Source organism: Culicoides brevitarsis, chromosome 3 (genome assembly GCF_036172545.1).
Source record: "Culicoides brevitarsis isolate CSIRO-B50_1 chromosome 3, AGI_CSIRO_Cbre_v1, whole genome shotgun sequence".
Classification (NCBI taxonomy): Eukaryota; Metazoa; Arthropoda; class Insecta; order Diptera; family Ceratopogonidae; genus Culicoides; species Culicoides brevitarsis.
Genome location: NC_087087.1, coordinates 14,866,119 through 14,889,245, shown reverse-complemented (window position 1 = coordinate 14,889,245; position 23,127 = coordinate 14,866,119). Strand labels below are relative to the sequence as shown.

The 23,127-nt window shown below is 28.0% G+C and overlaps 5 protein-coding genes across 6 annotated transcripts in view; 3 read left to right on the top strand and 2 right to left on the bottom strand.

Moving 5' to 3' along the window:
- LOC134833726 (BAG domain-containing protein Samui) overlaps window positions 1–23,127 on the top strand; it is a 161,206-nt gene that overhangs the window by 29,146 nt on the left and 108,933 nt on the right. The window lies entirely within an intron of this gene.
- LOC134834892 (uncharacterized) lies at window positions 455–1,371 on the bottom strand. The gene is made up of 2 exons (XM_063849697.1): window positions 1,325–1,371; window positions 455–1,268 (listed from the first exon to the last, which is right to left on the bottom strand). Exons 1-2 carry the CDS (start codon window positions 1,362–1,364, stop codon window positions 541–543), a joined length of 768 nt encoding a protein of 255 aa, XP_063705767.1. The 5' UTR covers window positions 1,365–1,371; the 3' UTR covers window positions 455–540.
- The window catches only part of LOC134834887 (signal transducer and activator of transcription 5A), a 33,284-nt gene continuing 12,917 nt past the window's right edge, over window positions 2,761–23,127 (top strand). Inside the window, exons 1-2 of the mRNA XM_063849690.1 lie at window positions 2,761–2,910; window positions 11,222–11,620. Of these exons, the coding sequence (XP_063705760.1) occupies window positions 11,493–11,620 (128 nt within the window). The 5' untranslated portion in view covers window positions 2,761–2,910; window positions 11,222–11,492. The remainder of the gene's footprint in view (window positions 2,911–11,221; window positions 11,621–23,127) is intronic.
- On the bottom strand, window positions 11,682–15,221 carry LOC134834890 (serine protease persephone-like). 2 transcript variants are annotated; one of them, XM_063849694.1, is made up of 4 exons: window positions 14,987–15,221; window positions 12,693–13,158; window positions 11,951–12,408; window positions 11,682–11,881 (listed from the first exon to the last, which is right to left on the bottom strand). In XM_063849694.1, the coding sequence occupies exons 1-4, from the start codon at window positions 15,054–15,056 to the stop codon at window positions 11,733–11,735; spliced, it is 1,143 nt and encodes a 380-aa protein (XP_063705764.1). In that variant the 5' UTR covers window positions 15,057–15,221; the 3' UTR covers window positions 11,682–11,732. The 2 variants fall into 2 exon arrangements, with proteins under 2 accessions (XP_063705764.1, XP_063705763.1); XM_063849693.1 differs by lacking the exons at window positions 11,682–11,881; window positions 11,951–12,408; window positions 12,693–13,158 and adding exons at window positions 13,174–13,845; window positions 13,988–14,134; window positions 14,188–14,570.
- On the top strand, window positions 17,071–21,767 carry LOC134833327 (uncharacterized). The gene is made up of 6 exons (XM_063847616.1): window positions 17,071–17,143; window positions 17,208–18,244; window positions 19,846–19,948; window positions 20,001–20,478; window positions 21,012–21,310; window positions 21,366–21,767. The coding sequence occupies exons 1-6, from the start codon at window positions 17,071–17,073 to the stop codon at window positions 21,719–21,721; spliced, it is 2,346 nt and encodes a 781-aa protein (XP_063703686.1). The 3' UTR covers window positions 21,722–21,767.

Here is a 23,127-nt window from a genome sequence, read left to right as displayed (position 1 = left end):
AAGTGTTTTGTAAAAAAAATTAAACTTTTTGTTAAAATTTTAAATATTAAAAAAAAATCGAAGAAAAATACTTATTTTAAAAATAAAATTTTAATGTTTCATGTAACTTTTCTTGAAAAATTTTGATAAGAATTTTTGAATTTTATGAATTTTCAAAAAAAATTGTAAAGATTTTTCAAAGTAAAAAATTTTAAAGATTTTGAGACGATTTCTAATTTTTTTTTGGGTATTTTTTGTTAATTTTTTTAAAATTCTTAAAAATTTTAACAAAACTTGAAATAATTAGAGGATAAAATTACTTTTTAAATAAATTTTGAAAGCAAAACGTCAAAATTCCTCTAATTTTTTGTGAAAATTGAAATTAATTAACAGAAATTCATAAATTTTTTGACAATTATCGATAAATTTTGTAAGATATTTGAGAATTTTATTGAAATATTTGGCTAAAATTGGAAAAATTTTGATTTTTCAGTATAAAATTGCGAGAAAAATCACAAATTTTAAATAATTTTTAATACTTAATTTATTTATTTTTATTTTTTAAGAATCATCAAATTTGGCTTGAGCTAAATTAAACGCATCCATCGTCTCTATACACTGACTCAACCTCTCATAGCAACCCGTACAAATATTCTGCGGCTTTCCATCTTCCTCGAAAATCGTTTCTGGCATCAACCTTTCAATATTTTCCGCAATCACGTTATTCACATCCGTTCGATCGAAAATCGGATAAAGCTCGTTGTCCTGAAATTCGTTCGCACACAAGCGACATTGACTTTCTCCGCCACCTTCGAGGGTAGCTTTTTCCGTTTCCGCCAGCAAAAAATCATCCACGACGCTCGTTTGGTCGACTTTGTAATACAAATGAATCGGCGTCGTGCGATTTTCATTTTCCATAACAATTTTTTTCGTGGCAAAAGTTTCTTCTTTTTCGGTTTTTAGCCTTTTTTGAGGAGCTTGCGGGTAATCGTCACACAGCGTAATTTGCACATTGCCTTTAACTGCCTCCGGAATGAATTCTGTGATATTATTTTCGAAAATTGTCGGTATCGGGACAATTACTGTGGGTCGAGATTGCTTCCGGAGATGCGTTCTGGAGGCATCTGTGAAACAATCGTCCGTGAAATGGCTCGAACAGAGATAATATTTGCAAATATTGTTGAGTGGTTTGTCCAACAAGTCTTCGCGACCTGCATTTATTGCCCATTTTCGTGCAAATTCATCACTTTTGGGGAATCCAAAGTACTGCACGGATTTGTTTGTGATGACTGAAATTGAATAAATTTAAAATTTGTTACAAAATGAGAAAATATTAAAAATTTACTCGTATTAAAGCAATCTCTCGCACAACACCGTCTCGACATCGTTTTTGTTTTGAAAACATTTGAATTGGCATTGGGATAAATCGCATATATGCAGTTTTTGACAAATTATGAAGAAGAGTAATTTTAAGTTTTTTTTTGTTTTTGAGCTGAAAAAAATTAATTTGTAAATTTTTTGTTATTTTTAAGCTCGTAATAGTCAAAAAGACGGTTCAATTTATATATTTTTATTTATTTTAAATATTTGATTATTTTTAGAAAATTCAGTAAAACTTTAAAAAATAAAAAAAAGTTTTCCTTTAAATATTTTAATATTTAATACGTTTTAAAGAAGATTTTATTTTTTTTTTAATTTTAAAATTTTATTTTTTTTTAATTTGAAAACTTATTTATTTTTATAAAATTTATTTATTTTTTTTAATAAACTTAGGCCGCTCCAAATGAAACTCAATAGTTATGTCCGATGCCCCATTTTAAATTCGAAAATCCAATGGGGCAAAATAAAAAAAAAAAGTTAAAAATTTCATCAAAAATTACCGATTTTTGGTGTATTTTCATAATTTTTCAACAAATTTTCAAGAAAATTTTTCAATTTTTAGTAATTTTTGTATTTAAAATTGTATTTTGACATAAAATTTTCTTTAAAAAATAATTTTCATGAAAATTATTGAATTTTTTTTTTCAAAAAAATTTTTGACAGTTAACTTTATGATAATTATTTTTTTCAATTTTATTTAAAATGTTTTTAAATCAATTTTTAATACACAAATATCAATGTAAAAAATTCAAAAAAACAATAATATTTATTAACGATCAAAAATTTTTAAAAAATGCGGCATTTTGTATTAAAAATAATATTTCAAATTTTTTTTTTATTTTGCCCCCCCCATTTTTATTTCAAAAATTTTGGACAAAACTATTGAGTTTTATTTGGAGCGGCCTTATTTAATTTTTAAATAAAATTTTTCGACAAATGTGGTTGAAAAAAATTAAATTAAATTAAAAAAAAATAATTTTCAAATTTTGCATCTTAGTTTGGTTCCAAATTTCATACAAATAATTAAGTTTTTGAGTCATTTTTTCCAAAATTTCAACTCTGAATTGATTTTTAAGTTAAAATTTAAAAATAAATTAAATTAATATTTATTTTATGTCAAAAATCAACTTTTATCTATAGAAAATTTATAAAAAATTAATAAAAAAATAAAATTCAAAAAAAAATTTAATTAAAAATTAATTTTGTAAAAATTAAAACTTAAAAAAAAAATAAAAAATTTGTTAATAAAAATTGCATATGTGCGACTTATCCCACAAACCCCTCAATTTAGTTCAAAAAATGACATTTCACGTCCCGCCACTGTCGCCCCAGCGCGCAATTACTGTCAAAAGTTGCCTCGTAGCGCCCGGTATTGCCGTTCCTGTACAATTCTTAGAAAAACATTTTAATATTCATATGGCTCTTGTACGACACATAAAAAATTTATCCCTCTCGTAAAGTGTAATTTTAACCAGTTAAACAAGAGAATCAATAGTTATAAGTGTTCTTAAAAAAGTGTGTTGCCGTTCCATCGTTGAAACAAGCAAAAATGTAAGTGAATTTCCAGCTATTTTTGGGGATTTTTGCGAAATTTTGCTATCGCAGCAGCACCACATTCCACATACGGCGCACGTATAGCGCACGTAGCGACAGACACACACCCGCTCTTTATTTTTACTGATTTTTTTTTACGTAGTTTAGTTTTTTTTTCGTTGCTCAAGTCAAAAGTCTCCGTATCTCGCTCTTTTTTTTATCGTAGCGAAAAAAGACATAAATATCGAAATCGTGCATTTTTTACAACACACAAAAACGAGAGTTCGCAGTTCGCAATAACTCAAATGCGGAATTAATTATTAATCACTCGGTTTGTCGTCAAAATAAAAAAAAATTCTTAAAATAAAAAAAAAAATTAATAAAGAGGATTAACTTTTTCTCAAAAAAAAAAAAAGTGAAATAAAAAAAAAATAAAACAATAAAAAAAAGTCACCTGTACGTCAGGCGACACAATACAGGTACAGCTCGCCGCAGTGCATATGGAATCAATTAATAATGCGGTTACACTCCTTCTCTGCCATTCATTCATGTGTCGCTGGAAGAATGCACGAAACTCGTTCGTCAGTGTTGTTTTGAAATTCGTTACTTATTCATCAGTTTTTTTAATTTTTTTCATGAATGCACAGAAAATTCCGCCTCTACGATTGTTTTAGACAGATTAAATCGACGGACTACCGGCAATGTGTTTTAGAATGGGATTTTTCATTGTTGTTATGTTAATGTAAACATCCATTCAGTCCAATATCAAGTTCAATATTTTAGTTTGTTTATTACAAAATTACAATCTGTTTCATATTTGGATGATTTTTTGGAATTTTTCTGAGGCTGGATACGTTTTTATTGTGATGAGATGCGATTTTTGGCTGTTTTCGGTAAGAATTAGCTGAAAATTTAATTATTTAGTGAGAATTTTGATTAAAAATTAAATAAAAATAATTTTTTTTCTTAAAAATTAAGAAATTTAATGTTGAAATTTGGCGAGTTTAGTCAATTTTAAGAACTTTGATCAAAAATTTAAAGGGTTAAAAGTGATTTAAAAATTTAAATTTAATATTTTTAGGTCGTGAATTGCTTTAAAATTAATTTTATATGGATTTTTTGTTAGTTTTTCAACGTTTCAAAAAAATTTCATGATAACTTTTAGAAAAAAACATTTTTTTTATCACGAGAATTCAATTTTAAGCAGTTTCAAGTATTTTTCTGAAAAAAATTGACAAGTTTTTATTCAAGAAATGTAATTTTTGCAAGAAATTTTTAAAATTTTGGTGAAATTAGTACCATTTGAGCTTCAAACTAAAGTTTTTATGAAAGAACTTAGAAGAAAAAGTGATTAAAAAGAGCATTTTTTTATTAAAAATTGAATTTTTGAAGCGTTTTTTGTTAGTTTTTGTGACTTTTTATAAAATTTTAAACCTGAAAATGGTTTTTTGAACAAAAAAAATTAGAATTATTTTTTATAATTTTCTTTATTTTGAAGAAAATGAGCTTTAAATGTATCTTTTGAGTCTTAAAAGACCTTAAAATTCATAAAAAATTGGTTTATTATCGCAATTTTGGTTGAACTGACCTAAAGATTACCAAAAAATTGAAATTTTATTTTTTTTTAAATTTTAAATGTTCCTTTTAGACTTAGTGATACAAAAATTGGCAAATTCAAAATTTTTTTGGACTTAAAATAATCAAAAAATGTCTAAAACTGCTCAAATTTGATTTTTTTTATGCATTTTGAAGCAATTTGAAATATTTTTATAAAAAAAACATAACTTCAAGTTTATTTAAAATAATTTTTGTGACTTTTTAGATTAAAATTTGTTCAATTTCAAGCAGTACCTAAATGCCAAAAAAATTTTTAAAAAGTGAGTCAGAATAGATTTTGACAGCTCAAGAGCAAAAAATTATTTTTAGAGCTATTTTTTATAAGAAAAAAATTAAAAAAAGGAACTGATAAAAGTACAAAAATTTGACTTATTTACATTCAACTTCAATTTCAAAGGTGCAAATTTATCCATTTTATCAGTTTTTGGGCTAAAAATGCCTTAAGTTAAGCTTAACAAAGCTAAATTTTTTATTTTTATTTTTTTTTTGCAAATTTTCTTATCTTTCGATAATCAGACGAGACGTTTATGGCATGAATTACTGTCTTTGTGCTCATAAACATCTGTTTAAACGTCAGAGCTCCATTTAGATAAGAAAAAATTCGCCTTAAAGCGGAAATCGATTAAAAATCGTGAGAAAATAATATTTAAATTAAAAAAAAATAAGAAATTTATCAAAAATCGACAAAATTAGAACAATTTTTATCAATATTCACCTAAAAAAATTAAAAAAATATTTTTAACGTCAAAAAGTTGACCTTGATTGATGAAAAATAAAATTATCCGAAATATTCTAAAAATATCAAATTATTATTAATTTTTTGAGCACCTTCATCAACTCATGTTTAATATTTTTATCTATTTTTTTGAAAAATTTTAACAGAGATAATTTTCAACTAATTTTTAAGCCAATTCAAGCGTCAAATAATTCCCAAATCCTGCTACTACAAGTTCTTAAAAGACGCTTTTACCGACCATCAGTCGACTTTTGTAACAGAAATTCGTAATTATTCAACGTTTGTACCTACTGACGATGATAAAAACAAACCAGGCATAAAAAATTGTTTAAAATATCTCGTTATTTGTTTATTTTAGACAAAAAAGGATAAAAAAATCATTTGTTTATTTACTTTAAAATCTCTTCTTTGCCTTGTTCTTCTCTTTTTTTTCTCATCTAGAAACTTCAAAAAAAAATTTTTTCTAAAAGGTCATAAAACGGAACTTTTCTACCTGCGTGCAACTTGGCAACTTGTCCATCCGTGAATGTCCTTCGTGTGACTCCGATGACGCGATGCAGATTCCGGAAATATGCAAATTAATTAAAATTTATGCCGCCATTCAATGCGTTCCGAGTAAAAAAAGTTCACAAGGTTGGCAATTTGCATGTTCTGAAGCAGTGAAAGCCACTCATTTGCGGGATGATTGAAATTCGGTTGAGTCGATTACATAACAGCGAAAATTGTTAATTGAAATGTTATGTGTAATTTATTCATCAGACAAGCTGCTAATTGGATGGTAAATCCCTTTTCGAATGGAGATGATGTTACATCATTAGATGACAGTTTAATCCGAGGGATTCGTGTCTTTGTTGCTTTGAAAACAATAAAAATGCATGATGAACTGCTTTAAAAGTTGAGGTTATGTTTTGAAGAATAATTTTGACGTTTAAAAAATTGACAGTTGAAATTTTATCCAAGAAATTTAACTTTTTTGAACAATTTTAAAACTCAAAGTCGCGATTTTCGATTAAAAATGACAAAATTTAGCTCAGAAATGATAGAAATGTCATTTTTAGAGAAAATTTTGACATCTGTCAATCAAATGTCAGTTTAAATTTTTTATATTTCTAACCAAAAAAATCTATTTTAAGAATTTCATTGACAAATGTGATTTATTTTAAGTCAAAATTGAATGTTTTGACTTTTTTTAATATAAAAATTAAAGTTTTTAAAAAAAATGACAGATGTCAATGTCAAATTAATGACAATTAAGTAAAAAAAAAATTTCTTTTATAACAAATTTTTTTGAATGTCTAAAATTAAATTGTTCAAAATTAAAAATTTCAGTAAGAATGCTTCAATTTGTCATTATTTTGACAGCTGTCAATATGACAACTTTTAGACATTTTAATGGAAATTTTGAGTTATTTCTTAATTTTTATTGCGCATTTTTTTTAAGTTTAAAAACTCACAATTTTTAATAAAAATTTTACAACTTTTTTGACATCTGTCAGTTTTTATGAGAAATGTCAACTTAATTTTTTTTTAATAGAAAAATAATTTTTTATCCAAATTTGATAAAATTTTTAATTGAAATTTTTCAATTTTTGATATTTTTAAATTAAAAATAAAGATTTTTTTAAATTATATTTTTGACAGCTGTCATTAATGTTACAGAAACGTCAACTATTTATTTAATTATTTTTTTAAATTTATTTTTTATTTTATTTTATTTTTTAATTTGATTTTTTTTGCATAAAATTTAATGCATAAATTTTATTATTAACAAAAAAAATAAAAAATAAAATAAAAATTTATAAAAAATATTTTGACAAGTTAGCAAATGACAGATGTCAAAAAAATAATTTTTTTCGTTAAAAGAAATTTTTTCATAATTAAAAAAAAATATTAAATTGTACAATTTTCTCTTTTAAAATAAAAAATACATTTGAACTACTCAAAAAGAAAAATTTAATCAAAAAAAATTCTGAGAAATGTCATTTTTTTTCTGTTTAAACTGTCAAATCAAAATAATAGAAAACCTCCCTCATCATAAAATTTTTCTTTTTATCTTGTTTTTCGCGGGACAAAATTTAAACATCAATCGTTTCATTGAATAGACGTTTAAAAATTCCCGGAATTTGTAATATTTTCTCTCCTTCGCTATAAATAGCAATTTGAAAGGATTTTGACATGAAATCTCATGTCCTTTTTATTTATTTTTTTTTTCATTATGTTTATTATTGCAAAGTAGGTACATACATGGAACGACGTCGTCGATGACGAAAAATTTTGTTGTACATAAAATAGCGAAATATTATTACAAAAACATAACAACAAGTGTGTGTCAGTCAGTCAAGGTGGATGTAATAAAGTGTACATATGATGGAGAGCATGCGCTTCAATTAAATGCCGAGTCTAGGTTTTTACATGTAGTCGTTGTCTGCGAAACACAGACAGAAACCGAGAGAAAAAGAAAAAAAAAATACAAAACAAGGCACAACAAAATTTTTCGTTCGTCGTCGTTCAGAGTTTTCAGTTCCGTTTTATACTTGGAAAAATTCAGAAGCGAAAAAAAAATTAACAATAATTTAATAAATTAAATCATAATAATTCTTGTTTGTTCTTTGGAAATTACTGCGCGTACTTTATGGCGAAATAAGTAACAAAAAATTAGAGTTAATAACAATAAGTGAGTGGAAAAGGGAACATTTGTAGAAGAAAATTGCTGTGGACCAATTATTTTTGCTGTAAATGTTGTTCGGTATATTAGCAGAAATCAATGCTGCTGAAGTAAATTAATTATTCAGGAGGCAGAAAATACAAGTGAGACGCAAAAGTGATTTTCTTTAGAAACATTTTTCATTATTTTTTTCACGTAAAACATCATAAATTGCTTTGAAGGTGAAAAATTGAATAAATTTCGGCTTTTACGCAACTTTTTTTTTAATTTTTTACGAAATCCTGATTTTTAAGATTTTTTAAAAAAATAAATATTAAAAAAAAAATTAAAAATAACTTCTCGAAATTTTTTTTATTTAAATAAATTTTTAATTTTTTTAAATAATTTTTTTTAAATTTTATTTTAATAATTTTTTAATTAAATTTTAATTTAATTTATTTTTTAATTCAATTTTTTTTTATTTTTTAAAATTTAATAAAATTTTTTATTTAATTAAAATTTTTTAAAATTTAATTTAATTTAAATTTTTAATTTAATTTTATTTAATTTTTTTTTAATTTAAATTTATTATTTAATTTAATTTTATTTATTTGATTTAATTAAATTTTTTATATTTATTTAATTTTAATTTTTCTTAATTTAAAAAAAAATATGGAATTTTTATTGAAAAAAACAATTTTTTGTGAAAATGTTTGAAAAATGGGTAAAAATGAATGAAAAAAATATTTTTTCATCTAATTCTAAGCAAAATTCAGTGAAAAAAAACCTAATTCCAAAAATTGTCTGTTTACAAAAAAGTCCAATTACGAGATTTTCGGTCAACAATGGGCAATCGGAGAACAATTTCGCACAGTTGGAGTGCAATTATGCAACATTTTCCCGAGAAATGGTTCGAAAATGTGCCCGGTAATCCAATCTGTGTGCTGTTTTTTCGTTCACTTTGAATTCCTCCTCCCTCCTCCGTGCGTCGCCCGCTCATCTCCCGCATTTCTATAACAACAACTGTCTTACTGATTATTATTGATTTCCTTTCATTTTTTTGATGCTTTGGGGTGCTTTTTCTGCCAACAAACACAACAAAATAAGCAACAACACTAAAAAAACCGGAGCAAAAATGAAGATGAAGGGAAAATGATAAAAAATGAGCAGCGAGCCTCGTTTATTTTCAAAACAAATAAATTTTCATCAAATTCAACCTTTTTTTTCTTCTTTCGGTTTTTCTCTCTCTCTGTATGTGGCTGTGTTTGGGAGTCCATCAATTTTGCATTTACTGTGTGGCAGTCAGTTATATAAGCGTCTGTTGTCGGCTGTATGGCTCGTGTAAGGACACACCTGTTGCTAGGCATCGTCAGCAGCATCATCTCTCTTCGTTATTTGCTCTCTTTGTACATTTTGTGATTACTTTTGTTGTTCATTTTGTTGCTGAAAATGCTTTTTCTCGGATTTTCGTTGAGAAAAGAAGTGCATTGAAATAGTTTTCATTAATTAAATTTAGACAGATGTCAAAAGTTTTAATTTTTTATGCAGAAAAGTAGAAAATTTTGTAAAAAAGACCTTAAATTGACATTTTAGTGAAATTTTTGACAGCTGTCAAAATTTGACAGATTGTTAAAATTTGTTAAAATTCATAAATGAGATTTTTAAACGAAATTTTTAAATACGACTTACTTAAAATTGCTTAAAAATTATATTTTTTATATAAATTTTGACAGTTTATATTTTAACATTTAAAATTTTGACAGTTCAAGTTTTGACAGATGTCAAAATTTTTTTTTTGTAAAAAATTTTTAGACTTTAGAAGTCAAAAATTGTACCAAAAAATAATTTAAGAATTATACTCTATTCTGAAAAATTCTTTGCCTGACAAATTTTTGACAATCAAGTGACAGCTGTCAATTTAAAATTTTTTTTTTTTAATTTTGCGAGTTGAATTTTAAATAAAAATCGTAAATAAATGACAAAAACTGATTGAACTCATAGAAAAAATAAAAAATCATTCCCATTTCATATTTCCTCTTTTTTAATTATTCATGCGCTTGTTTTTCTTCATTTCAACCCCTCCAAGTGACATACGCCCACAAAATATTCCTCCCTTCATTAATGCATTTCTTTTTTGCTGGAAATTCCAAGTAACTACTGCACTGAATGCATTTCTCGGAATTTTCAAGTATAATATATTTTATTTTAAGTTGCTTTTCAGGAAACTTTCATCTGTTTCATTTATTTTAATAAAGCTGTCTCATAAATTTGCGACATTAATGACACTTGCCAACTTCATTTGTACCTGTTAATATATTTCTCACTAAATTGTTTACGCATGATTATTTGTTGAGAATTCATCTCTTGTTCGTTTTGTACAAATGAATGACGATCCTTGAACAGATATACATTTAAAAAGTTGAGCACTAAAAATGGAAAAATTATAAGAGAGAAAAAATTAAGATTTTGAAGACATTTTTTGAGGTTAGAATTTGAATTTGTTAAAAATTTTATTTTAAAATTTTTTTTTGTCAAAATTCTCAAAATTTTTAACTGGTCAACTCATTTTTGTGTAAAAGTTAGCAAATTTCAAGTTTATTTTTCAAGTTGAATTAGCAAAAGCGATTTACAAATTTATAACGGTAATTTTTTAAATTGACATTTTGATCTAAAATTGAAAAAAAAATCAAAAATTAGTGAATTTTAATTAATTTTTCATTAATTCAGATATTAAAATTACGAGTTTTTATGATATTTTAATGAAGGTTACGAATAGAAATCTTTTCGAAAAGAAATAAAAATAATTTTAAAATTTTAACCGTTAATTTAGAAATTGACTGTAAGTAAATGTTAAAAATTAAAAAATTATTTAAAAAAGTGTAAATCTTGAATGGTCTTGAATTAATTTTCAAAAATTCAAAAAAAAAAAATTAAAACTAGAAAAATTCTAAATTATGATTTCTTGAATTAACAAGAAAGCGATTTACAAATTTTTAAATTATAATTTTATAAAGCAAATTTTTTATTTTTTTTTTTAATTATAATGCTTGCATAATTTATGAGTTTCTTGACCTTTGACATTTATGAAAATTTTGAAAAAAATATTTTAATATTTCTTTGAAAAAATATTAGATTGTTATTTTTATCCATTTATGAATAATTATTCTAATTCATCAATTCCAGACACTTGAGCAATTTTTTATGCAAATTTTACAAAAAATCTACAAAAATATTTTTCGAGTAATTTCCTTCGAAAAATTTCCATGAACTTATAAATACCATCTTGACTATTTATAGAAGACAAGTAACTTACATTTTTTTAATTCTTTCAGATTTGTTTCAATCTGCAGCTGGTGTACAAGGATCAAACAACTTTAGTTCCCCAACACAAAAAAAAAAAAAAAAAAAAATAAAAATAAACGTTGTAACTTCAATCTAATATAAAAAAAATAATTTTTCAATTTTGTTTTGATTATTAAACTTATTAGAAACAGTGATAAGTCAAGTCAAGGAAACATTTGAAAAAAAAAATAAATAAGAAAAAAAAAACATTTCAAGTGATCATAATTTGTGTAAAAAAAACTAAACATCAAATAAAAAAAAATGTCTGTATGGAATCGAATTTTAAACATGCCGCACGAAGCGATGCAGAGTGTTCGCATGCACTACGGAAATAACTTTCCCATCGAGGTGCGACATTATTTAGCTGAATGGATCGAGGATAGGTTGCTGTGAGTATTAATTTTTTTTTTATTATTTTTTTTAATGTTCTTTGGAAGAAAAATTAATGGAAATGTCAAGTAGTTACAATTTTATTTTTTATTGAAAAGAAAACATTTTTTTTTACGTCGTCCACACTATACTTTCTATCCAGGGTAGGTAATGCGATATGCGCGTATAAACGCCTGGCAACTGCGACGCACACCCTACGCCGAATGAGGTGATTCCGACCACAAACGATGTGGAATTTCGGAAAATATGAAGGGGACCACCTTTTAACGGGAAATTAAAGGAAATTATTTTCAATTAAATTTTTTTTTCTGTTTAAAAAAAATTCTTACCAGAATCTCCTTGACATGAATCCTTTTTGAAAGTTGGATCCCAGGCGCATAGTTGACCTTCGTTGATGCCTTTGCGTGCGGCATAAATTTGCGCCTCGTTAAAACGTCGTGTGCAATCCTCGTTAGGGACTAAAAGCAAATCAGCTTTGAGAAGGACACTTGATTTTTTTTGTTCTTCAGTTTTGCCCCAGCCAGTTACTGTAACGTTTCGGCCCCAATTTCCGCTGCGACTTTCGAGACAGGCTGGATAAACGACTTGCGGATCGGAAATGTCGGCGTCGCGAGTTAAAATGAGGATTGCGATGTCGTTGGCTTTTGTAGCGGCGGAAAAGCCGGGATGTTTGACGGTTTTGTCAACAGGTATCTCTTGATAAACTGCCTCGACGAGACTAACGGTGCCCATTCTTACGATATTTGGCTCTGCTGGATGGAGGCAATGGGCTGCTGTGAGAACGTGTCTACAGAAAAATTGTTAAAAAATCAGATTTTCATTTAAAAAGGCTTTAAAGTAGTTTGAAAAATGGAAAATTTGAAATCAAAGCACTTTTAGAGTAAGAGTTTAGGCTTTTTTTGATTGAAAAAATATCGAAATAAGCAAATTTTTCCCTTTTTACGAAGTAATTTTGCTGATTTTGATATTTTTCGATCAAAAAAAGCCTAAATTTTTATTCTACGAGTGATTTGACTTCACATTTCTCAAATTACGTAATGAGCCTTCTTGAAAAATTCAAAAAATTCTCACTTTTTAGTGATCAAAGTCCCTCCGCAATTAAAATCATAATCAACTCCAATTTCCTGAGATTCGTAACCCAAAGCTACCATATGCGGATACTCCCCTAATTCAACGATCGTTCCTCCTATAATATGAAAATCCAATCCTGGGCCTCGATTTTGCAATAATCTCTGACATTCCATCGTTGCTCGAATCCCAACGGGAGTTGCTGGCGTCGTAGTTGTACTTGCACGATTTATACACTCTTGTAACATGTCAGGATCAAAAATTGTCCCTTGACAATTGATCGAACTCTCTGTAACTGTAGTTGGCTTTTGGGTAGCGACATTTCCACAGCACACAATTGGGATACTGTCTTCGAAGGAACATGTTTTCAGTAGATTGGGACGAATTTTGTTCACTCTTGCCCATTCACAGTTATTGATGGCGACACAGGTGCCTGGTTGGTTGTCATGTCGAGTGCAGGAGTCACCTTCTGTGGGGAGATTTATAAAAAATGAATTAGAATTGATGATTTTCTGTTGATTAATTGACCTTAAGAAGTCAAAAAACTTGATTTGTTGTAAAAAATTCATTATTTTTATTAAATTCAATTCAAATCAGGCCAGACTACAGATTCAATCCAGCCGATGTAATGTGAAACTCTCGTATAAACTGCGGGATCTTTCGCCGCACATCCATTTCCAAACGATACAAGTCCAACCACGTAGTCAATTCTCTCATTTTTAGCATGTAACGGTCCGCCAGAGTCCCCTTTGCAACTGTCTCTCTTGAAATCTGGATCCCATGCACACAATTGACTTTCAGCAATGCCTCCTGTCAATCCTCGAATATCATGCGATTCGTATTTCTTTTGACATTCCGTCGGATCAACTACTGTCAAGTTTGCCTTTAGCAGCAATTGTGACGTATCTCCCACAGTTTCGGTCTCGCCCCATCCAATAACGTCGACCGAACTACTTGGCAGCGGAAAATCCTTTTTCGTGTTCAAACACACGGGATAGACATAGCTGTCGGAGATGTCGGCGAAATTGGATAGCTTGAGCAAGGCAATGTCGTTGTACAACTGATACGGACGATAATCCGGGTGACGAATGACTTTGGCGATGCCAATATCTTGCGTAATGCCGTTCGACGTGTCGAGGGGTTTTTGTAAGTCGACCTGTCGAAAAATGCTTTTTTATAACGAAACATCTTTCGTTAGTAATTTTTTAATTTTCCCATATTGTCTAGTGGTTAGAATATCAGCTTTTTTCACTCGGAAGGTCCGGATTCAATCCAGAAGAGAATTTTAAAGAACTTACCGTTCCTAAGCGTACAATTACGGGCTGGGGCATATCTGGTTTTGTGCAATGGGCAGCTGTGAGAACAAATCTCGGTGAGATCAGGGATCCGCCACAGCGGAAAATGTACTTTCTCTCTACTTCTTCAGATGCGAAGCCAATAGCTGCCTAAAAATATAAAAAAAAAATTAGAAAACCTTAAAGTTTTAAAAGGAACTTACCATGTGCGGATAATCTCCCGCTGTCACAACATCTCCGCCAAAAATGTTATAAGTCAGCAATACTGTCTTGCCTTCTACGAGCTTCTGACATTCTTCTTGTGCCCGTTTCCCAACTTTTCTCACAGGTTTTGGGGACGTTTCTCTATTTGTACCATTTGAACACCAATTTCTAACTCCCTCATCAAAGACAAATTTTTCACAATCGCCATTTATCAAACTTCGATCCGGCATTTCATCACCGCAGCATATAAAAATGACCTCTTGGTCATAAGAACATCGAGCCAGTATCGCAGGCGGAATATTGTTCTTTAGAATCCATTCACATTTTTCAGCAGCTTTGCAAACGCCTGGTATATTGTCGTGTCTCAAACATGGACTTCCCTCTAAAAATACAAAAATTTTTGAAAATATTTGAGTTAATTGTAATTCAAAAGTCTCACCTAAGTAGATTCTTTAGCTCCAAAAGAAAAAAAACTTTTGTTTACATAACAGAACAAAAATCTGGTCACTGTCAATCGATAGATTTCGAATGAATGAATGAATGAACGAAAAACCCCCGTTCCGAAAAAACCGGTCTCTTAAGAATGTTTTCACAAACAAACACAACGAAACGTCGCGACGTCATCGTCACACAAAAATAATAAACAGGTTTCATTTACACGAACTTGAACTTAATCTTTTTATTATTTTGTGTGTTATTACTGAGTTACCGGGTGCGTTGTTATTTATTATTGTTTAATAAGCGAAATATTTCCTCGAAAAAAAATTTTTTTTGTTAAAAAAATCCAAACAAACTTACCATAAAGCGTTGCTGATAATGCGGTTCCAACAAGATAACTTGTGATGAAAAGAACTTTTTGGAGATTCATTTTCCACGTTTTGCTTTTGTTTCAATTTTCTTCTGAGAAATTATTTAATGTTTTTTTTTTGTGTAAGTTTTTTCGATTTTATTGACACGCAGTTCAAAATTTTCTCTACATCTTAAGAATTTTTGATATTTTGTTTGCAGAATTAACTTTTGAACTGTATGACGAGACAGTTGGTGTTTGACTGACTTCACGCTCTCTTCAATGTCACAGTGGTTATCATTTTTCTATAACAGACCGGTCTCTCCGGCTATTTATTTTTGTTGTTTATTTAAATATGTGTGAAAAAGGAATGAATAACGAACATATTGACAGTAGAGTAGAGTATAGTGACAATAACAAACAAACATGATGAGAGATGAGAGAATTTTTGCGCAGTTTAGATGAGAAATAAATGATGGAGGAAGATATTAACACATGCAATTGAGAGGTTATCAATAATTACGGGCAGGGATGGAGGTGTGAAGGGTCCAGGGTTGAAAAACTTATTAAGTCAAAACCATTTGACTTATTCTTAAGCTTGAGTAAAAGTCACTGCCTAATTTAAGTCAAATTATTTCACTTAATTAACCAAATTTAAAAAAATTAATTTTTTTCCAAATTTGGTCGAAATTTTAAAAAACATTTGACTTTTGATTTAATTCAACTTTTGCTTTGACTTAAGCTTTAGTATTAAGTCAATTAAGTCAAAATATTCATTTGACTAAGGCTTAAGTTGAAGTTTAAGTCACATGCTTTTTTTGAAGCTTAAGTTTAAGTCATAACTTTTTGCATCCCTGGAAAGGTCCTTAAGGAGTTTAGGTTATTTCGAAAAAAAATTGATATGAGGAGTTGATATATAACTCTTGAAGAGTTAATTTAATCCTTTATTTTGGAAAAGAAAATTAAGGAATCAATCTACTTTCCTTTGGAGTTGATCATTTACAGCCCTAAAAAGTTAGTTTAATCTTAAGAGGTAATTTTAACCCCTTGTGATCTTTCTCATTTAGCATCAAAAGGGGTTAAAATACGTCTTAAGAAGGAATTTAATTAATCCCTAAAGAAATTAATTAAATTGCTGAAGAGATAAAAATTTGAGGGCTATAGATGATCAACTTTAAATCACATCACCCGATTTCAGCATTTCATCGAAAAAAAATGGCATGACATTTTTTGATGGTTTTGTAATATTTAGGCCTAAACGGATTTTCGACATTTTTTAGTGCATTTGGGTATCTTCAAGTACCTCTTTGACATACCCAATCTCATTAAAAAAGCATAGAAATACTTTGGTTCGTTCTAGAAATTTAAATTTAGGTTTTTTGGACTAGTTTAGGTCTAAATACTATAAAACCATCAAAAAATCTCATGCCATTTTTTGTTTCGATAAAATGCTGAAATCGGGTGATGTGAAATGGGGTCAGATATGTTCCATTGAACCCATTTCCAAAATAAAGGACTAAATTAACTCCATAAAAAAGAAAAAAATCAAAAATTCACAAAATAATGAAAATATCAAATATAAAATGTAACCTTCCTCATGGGAAAAAAATATTTAAAAAAACGAGCTTTTTGAGGATAAAACTTGAGTTTAAAGAGTTACTCTGGCTCGTTTTTTTTAAATATTTTTTTTTCCATGAGGAAGGTTACATTTTATATTTTCTTAATGTTCTGTGAATTTTTGGTTATTATTCTGTAGTTTTGAACTGGTATTAAAAATTTCCTTTTCACACGTCGTAAATTAGGGGGGGTTGTTAAATTTCGACGGTTTACGATTATTGGGGGGGTGGGGGTCAAAAAATGCCCTATTTTTGCCGACGCCTTATTGCATTTCAAAGTTGGTATTGAAATTTTTTGAAAATTCTTACCTGGATCCAAGCTCGATATTTCAATAGTTACGGAACTGCTTTAACTCCAAAATTAACAACTTTGCTGCTGCACTTTCAATTTTTTATGTTCTTGTTTGTGGTATTTTTGTTCTTCAAAATAAATTTCGTGTAGTTTCTGTTAAAAGTCATTGAGTTGTCGATCGAACAAGATGCTAATCTTAAGATTTTTAATCTTTCTTGGATATCATGGAGCAGTATTGAGTCCTTCTATCCAACATATTGGTGAGAAAATATCCTTAAATACTTTTTGAAGTTATACTCAAGGTTTCGATGAATTTTTCTGTAGAAGGTGACGAATGTCTCTGTGAATCAGGGGAACTTGGAATCTGCAAAAACGCTTTCAACTGTCAATGGATTCGAACTGCTCAAATTCACGAAGATTATTGGACTTATTGTGAATCCGAAACATCACCTTATCTCATTTGTTGCTTGGATCCCATTTCAACATTGGATCACAAGTTAAGTTGTGAAAGGGATACTGAAGAAATCTTCAGTCCAAGTACCTTAGAAGAATGTTTGAAAAATAATCAAACTTTATCTGAACTTTCTGCCTTGACAATCTCTTATACCGATGAACAATGCCAAGCCTTGAATGAACAATATAAAGATAGATTAAACAAGTCTTTCTTAATCTTGGGAATAGCGAATGGCGAAGACGCTAGTCATGGTGAATTTCCCTTCATGGCTGTTTTTGTAGCTGATTTCCGTTGTGGCGGAACAATTATCACCAAACGTCATGTTTTAACAGCTGCTCATTGTGTCCTACAACGAATCTACTTTTCTTTGCAAGAATTTGTTAGAACAGTGAAAATTCGTGTTGGCAGTATTTTTTTCAACAAAAACTACCAGGAAATTGGACTAACGAAAGCTGTTGTTCATGAAAGTTACAACAACACTGGCGGAGGGTTTGATATTGCGATCTTACATTTGGCGGAAGACATTAACTTTACAATTTATGCTTTTCCAGCATGTCTCTTCCATGGAGAGAAATCTCTCGAAGAAAATAGTACGGCAACAATAATTGGATTTGGATTAATTGCATCACGAAAAAAACAATCAGACGTCCTTCAAAAGGCGATTGTTAACATTGGAGGTCCTCAACATTGCACAAAAGAAGTATTTAATAAGAGAACATTCAAAGGATTAAGAGAAGATCAAATTTGTGCTGTAGACTTTCAAATCAAAAGTGATACTTGTCAAGGGGATTCTGGAGGTCCGATTATTCAAAAGTTTAATCAGAATGAATGGCAAACAGTGATTGGAATAACAAGTTTTGGAGAAAATTTTTGTACTGCTACGAGGAAGCCAAGTGTTTATACAAGGGTTTCTTCGTTTATTCCATGGATTCAAAGAAATTTGAAATAGATTTTTTTTATCGAATTAGATGAAAAAAAATTTTGAATGAATTTAAAATTGGTTTGAATTTTTTATTTATTTTTTAATTTTTTTTTTAATTTTCTTAATTTTTTTTTATTTTTTTTTTTAGTTTTTATTTTAATTTTTCAATATTTCTCATAACTTCAAACCAAAAAGTTATGAGAAATATTGAAAAATGAAAATAAAAATAAAAAAAATGAAAAAAAAAATAAAAAAAAATTGAAAAAAAATTAAATAAAAAAAATTAAATTAAAATAAATAAAAAAAATTAAAAAAAAAAATTAAAAAAAATTTTAAAAAAAAAAAAAAAAATTTAACATAAAGCAAGGCTTAAAAAATTAAATAAAATTAAAATACTATTCTTAAAAAATTATTTTTTTAAGTTTCGAACTTTATTCAAATCAAATCGCTTTTAGCAAAATATCAATTTAATTCGTGCAAATTTTATTTTAAAAAATTTTTTTAGAAGAATTTTTAAAGATTTAAAAATGTATTAAAAATGGCATTTTATCAAGAAGAAAAAAAAAATTAAAAATACTAAAATAAAAAAATAATTAAAAATAAAATAAATAAAAACATTAAAAAAAATTTCAATTTTTTAAAAAAAAAATACAAAAATTAATTTTTAAAAAAAATTTTGGCTTAAAGCACAAAGGCTTAAAAAATTAAATTAAATTAAAAATGTTCTTAATTTTTTTTTTAAATTTAACTTTATTCAAATCAAATCGCTCTTAGCAAAATATCAATTCAATTCGTGCAAATTTTATTTAAATTATTTACTCACGTTTTACGTGTTTTTAGAAGAAATTTTGCGAAAAAAAAACGTAAATAAAACAAAAATTCTCTTAAAACTTTGAACTTGAAATGCGGTTAAAAAAGAAAAAAATCAAAAATTCAAAGGTTATCAAAAATTACAAAAATGGCAGTTTATCATTACTTACCATCTGAAAAGACATAAAAAAATTAAAAAACAAGTTAGTTGGTAAAAAAAAAAAAAAAAAAAAAAAAAAAAAAAAAAAAAAAAAAAAATTTAAAAAAAATTTAAAAGTGAAAAAAAAAAAATTAAAAAAATAAAATAAAAAAAATTTAAAAAAAAAATTTAAAAAATTAAAAAAAATATTTGGCTCGAGACATAATTTTTGCAAGGCTTAAAAAATAAATTAAATTTTCTTAATTTTTTTTTTAAATTTAACTTTATTCAAATCAAATCGCTTTTAGCAAAATATCAATTCAATTCGTGCAAATTTTATTTAAATTATTTACTCACGTTTTACGTGTTTTAATTCAAAATTGCGAGAGCAAAAACGTAAATAAAACAAAATATTCTCTTAAAATTAACTTTGAACTTGAAATGCGGTTAAAAAAGAAAAAAATCAATATTCAGCATTCAAAGGTTATCAACAATTACAACATTTAGTTCAGTTGTTGTTCAGTTTATCATTACTTACCATCTTGAAAAGATGTTGTTGCACAAGTTTCTCAGGTAAAAACCTCTCTTTTTTTAAATCCTCTCTTTTCTCGAAGATTTTTATTTTGCCACAAGTTAGTTGGTAAAGGATTATCGTTCGAACAAGATGCATTTTTACCTAAAATTTTTATTTTTTCTCGGTTATCACGGATTTTTGTTGAGTTTTTCGCACCATTTGACAGGTTAGTGACTTTTTTCTCCCAAATTTTTGGTCTCAAGTAATTTTTGTTGTAGAAGGAGATGAATGTCTCGTAGCGACAGGTCACGTGGGCAACTGCAAAAGCGCCTTCGATTGTCAATGGATTCGTGACGAGCAAATTTCCGAACATTTTTGGACCTTTTGTGATTGTGATCAGTCAAATTACTTGATTTGTTGTCGTGATGCTGCTTTTTATAACAAAACACTTGCTTGTGATTCGCCAGAGACGAAAAATATTTTTAGTGAAGGAACCTTGAGAGAATGTCACAAAAGAAGGAATAAAAACAAACCCATAAAACGACATTTTGCGTTCGATGCCATTTCGTATACCGATGAGCAATGCAAGTTGCTTGAAGAGGAATATGCAAAAATTGTCGAAGCAAGTCCCGTAATTCATGGCATAGCACATGGCATTGACGCAGAACGCGGTGAATTTCCGTTTATGGCAGTTTTGTTGAAGTATGAAGATGGTAATTACACGAGACAGTGCGGCGGTACAATTATTACGAAACGGTGAGAAATTATTGACGAGTTATTTACGATTTTTTAAGAATTATTTTTTGCAACAAAAAAAAAATTCTGGAAAGATTTTATCGTATTTTTTGGTCAAAAATCTTCAACTAGAGATCTAGAAAAAAATTTGAAACTGTTGAAAAAATTCAAAATTTGGAATTTTAGGGCATTTGCAAGGTATGAAAAGATTTTTATGAAAAAAATCATTTCAAGTGCTATATATCGTTGGAAAGACGACAAAATTTCTGACTAAATAGCAAAAAAAAAAAAGAATTTCATTTTGTCAGAAATTTTGTTCTCTTTCCAATGATATATAGCACTTGATATGATTTTTTTATCGATGTGAGATTAAGATACCTCGAAAATGCCCTAAAATTTCCAAATTTTGAATTTTTTCAACAGTTTCAAATTTTTTTCATGATCTCCAGTTGAAGATTTTGACCAAAAAATACGATAAAATCTTTTCCAGAAAAAACTTTTGTTGCAAAAAATTTTTTTAAAAAATCGTAATTTTAAATAACTTCTCGTCGTAGACACATTTTGACAGCGGCGCACTGCATTTGGTATCGAGACACTTCCGAATTTGTCCGTACCGCTAAAATTCGTGTCGGAAGCATTTACTTCGACGAAGGATACCAAGAACTAGGACTTTCAGGAGTAATTCCTCACGAAAAATATCAAAATACTGGCAGTGGAAATGATATCGCACTCTTGTTCCTTTCAAGTGACATTGACATTTCATTAGATTCGTATCCAGCATGTCTCCATAATGCCCAAAAATCACTTGAGGAAAACAGTACCGTGACTGTTGTTGGTTTTGGAGAGACCCATGGTGATTTTTTTTCTATGAAATTCTTGTTTAGGATTTAATTTTTGCTTTTTCTTAGACACAAATGAACCAATTGTCCTCCAAAAAGCCGAAATAAATGTCTTAAATCCACAAAAATGTTCCAAAGAAGTCATTTTTAAACTCGGTTTCGATGGGCTACGAAAGGAGCAAATTTGCGCTGGGGACTTAGATATCAAGAGTGACACGTGTAAAGGTGATTCAGGAGGTCCTTTAATTCAAATCGACAAAAATGATCGGAAAATTGTTGTGGGATTAACAAGTTTTGGTCCAGCATTTTGTGACTCGAATAAAGTACCAGGCGTTTACACGAGAATTTCTCCGTATCTTGCGTGGATTGAAGAAAATGTGAAAAAACAGGATTATGTCACGCACGCACAACTTTCGCGGAATTAACGCATAAATTATTACTTAATTTGGTTGTGAAATAAATATTTCCTGAGATTTTGCTTCAGTAATTTCGTAATTTGATAAGTAGTTTTTTTTTCGTAGAATATTTTTTTTTTGAGTTGAATTTTTGGTACAAAATTAAATTTTTTCAATTTTTTTTAAACTAAAAAAAAACAAAAATAATTAAATTAAAAGTTAAATTTTTTTCTGAAAATTTTTCGGGCACTATAATCCACAAAATTTATAATTAAAAATTGTATATCAAAGAGATGATTTTTTTTATCATATATAGAAATTTTTTCACCGTAAAAAAGTTTGTAAAACAATAAAAACCAAAATTTTATTAATTTAATTATTTGATGAACAACTTTTATGGTTGTTGGAAAATATCTACTTTTTGTTGTAAATTACAAAGCATTTTTTTACTTGGTGCAATTTTCATTTGAACTCGGTTTCATTGATGAAAATTCAGACTTTTAATTAAATGTCAAATAAAATACTCATAAAAAAATTTTTATTTACACGAGTTTTTGTTTGCATAACGAATGTGTGTTTTTTTTTGTTCATCAACATCGTACATTTGAAATTTTTGCCCTAGTTAACATTTTAATTTTTTTTGTCCCAATGCACAATTTAAAAATTTCGCCCCAGATGGCAGTTTGAAATTTTTACCCCAATGCATATTAAAGATTTTTGTCCCAATGCACATTTTGAGTTCTTAGCCTTCTGAACTTTACTCTACGGACAGAATTTTTGCAGATTTTGATAAAAAAAATATCTTCATACAAAACGATCGTTCATTACAACTCGCTCTAATTGATAATTCTTAAATTTCATCATTAAGTCATGTACTATGTTTTCAAAGTATAGAACAAATACAACGACCGAATCGCAAAATCTCTTAAATTCGTAGAGCTCAGAATATTGAATGAACCCACGTTAAGTCAATTAACAATATTTTTTATGTCCCATTAATTGATGCATCATCAATTTAAAATGTGATTCATTTATGACTCAGAAAGTCAGATCGTGTCGCGAGATTTATCACAATTTTTTTTTATGAGCTATAAACAAATTCGGGTTAAAGCTTTTAATTTTTTTTTTATCAAAATTTTATTTATTTTGAAATATTAGAAATCTAATCTTTTAATAAAAAATCATATCAAAAATTGTCATTAGTTTAAGGCCTTTTTGATTGAAAGTAATCTGAAAGGTGGTTTCCATATTATAAAAAAAATGATTGATTGATAACTGCGTGTTTATGAGTAAAGTAAGTTATAAAATCTTTCGTAACTCAGTAAATTTTTATAAGCTCTTAAGCTATCGAATGAACATTAAAAATTATAGACAATAGCAGTTAATCTTCGCGGTATTTAACAATAGGTTAACAAAAACATAGTTTCAAAAATTAA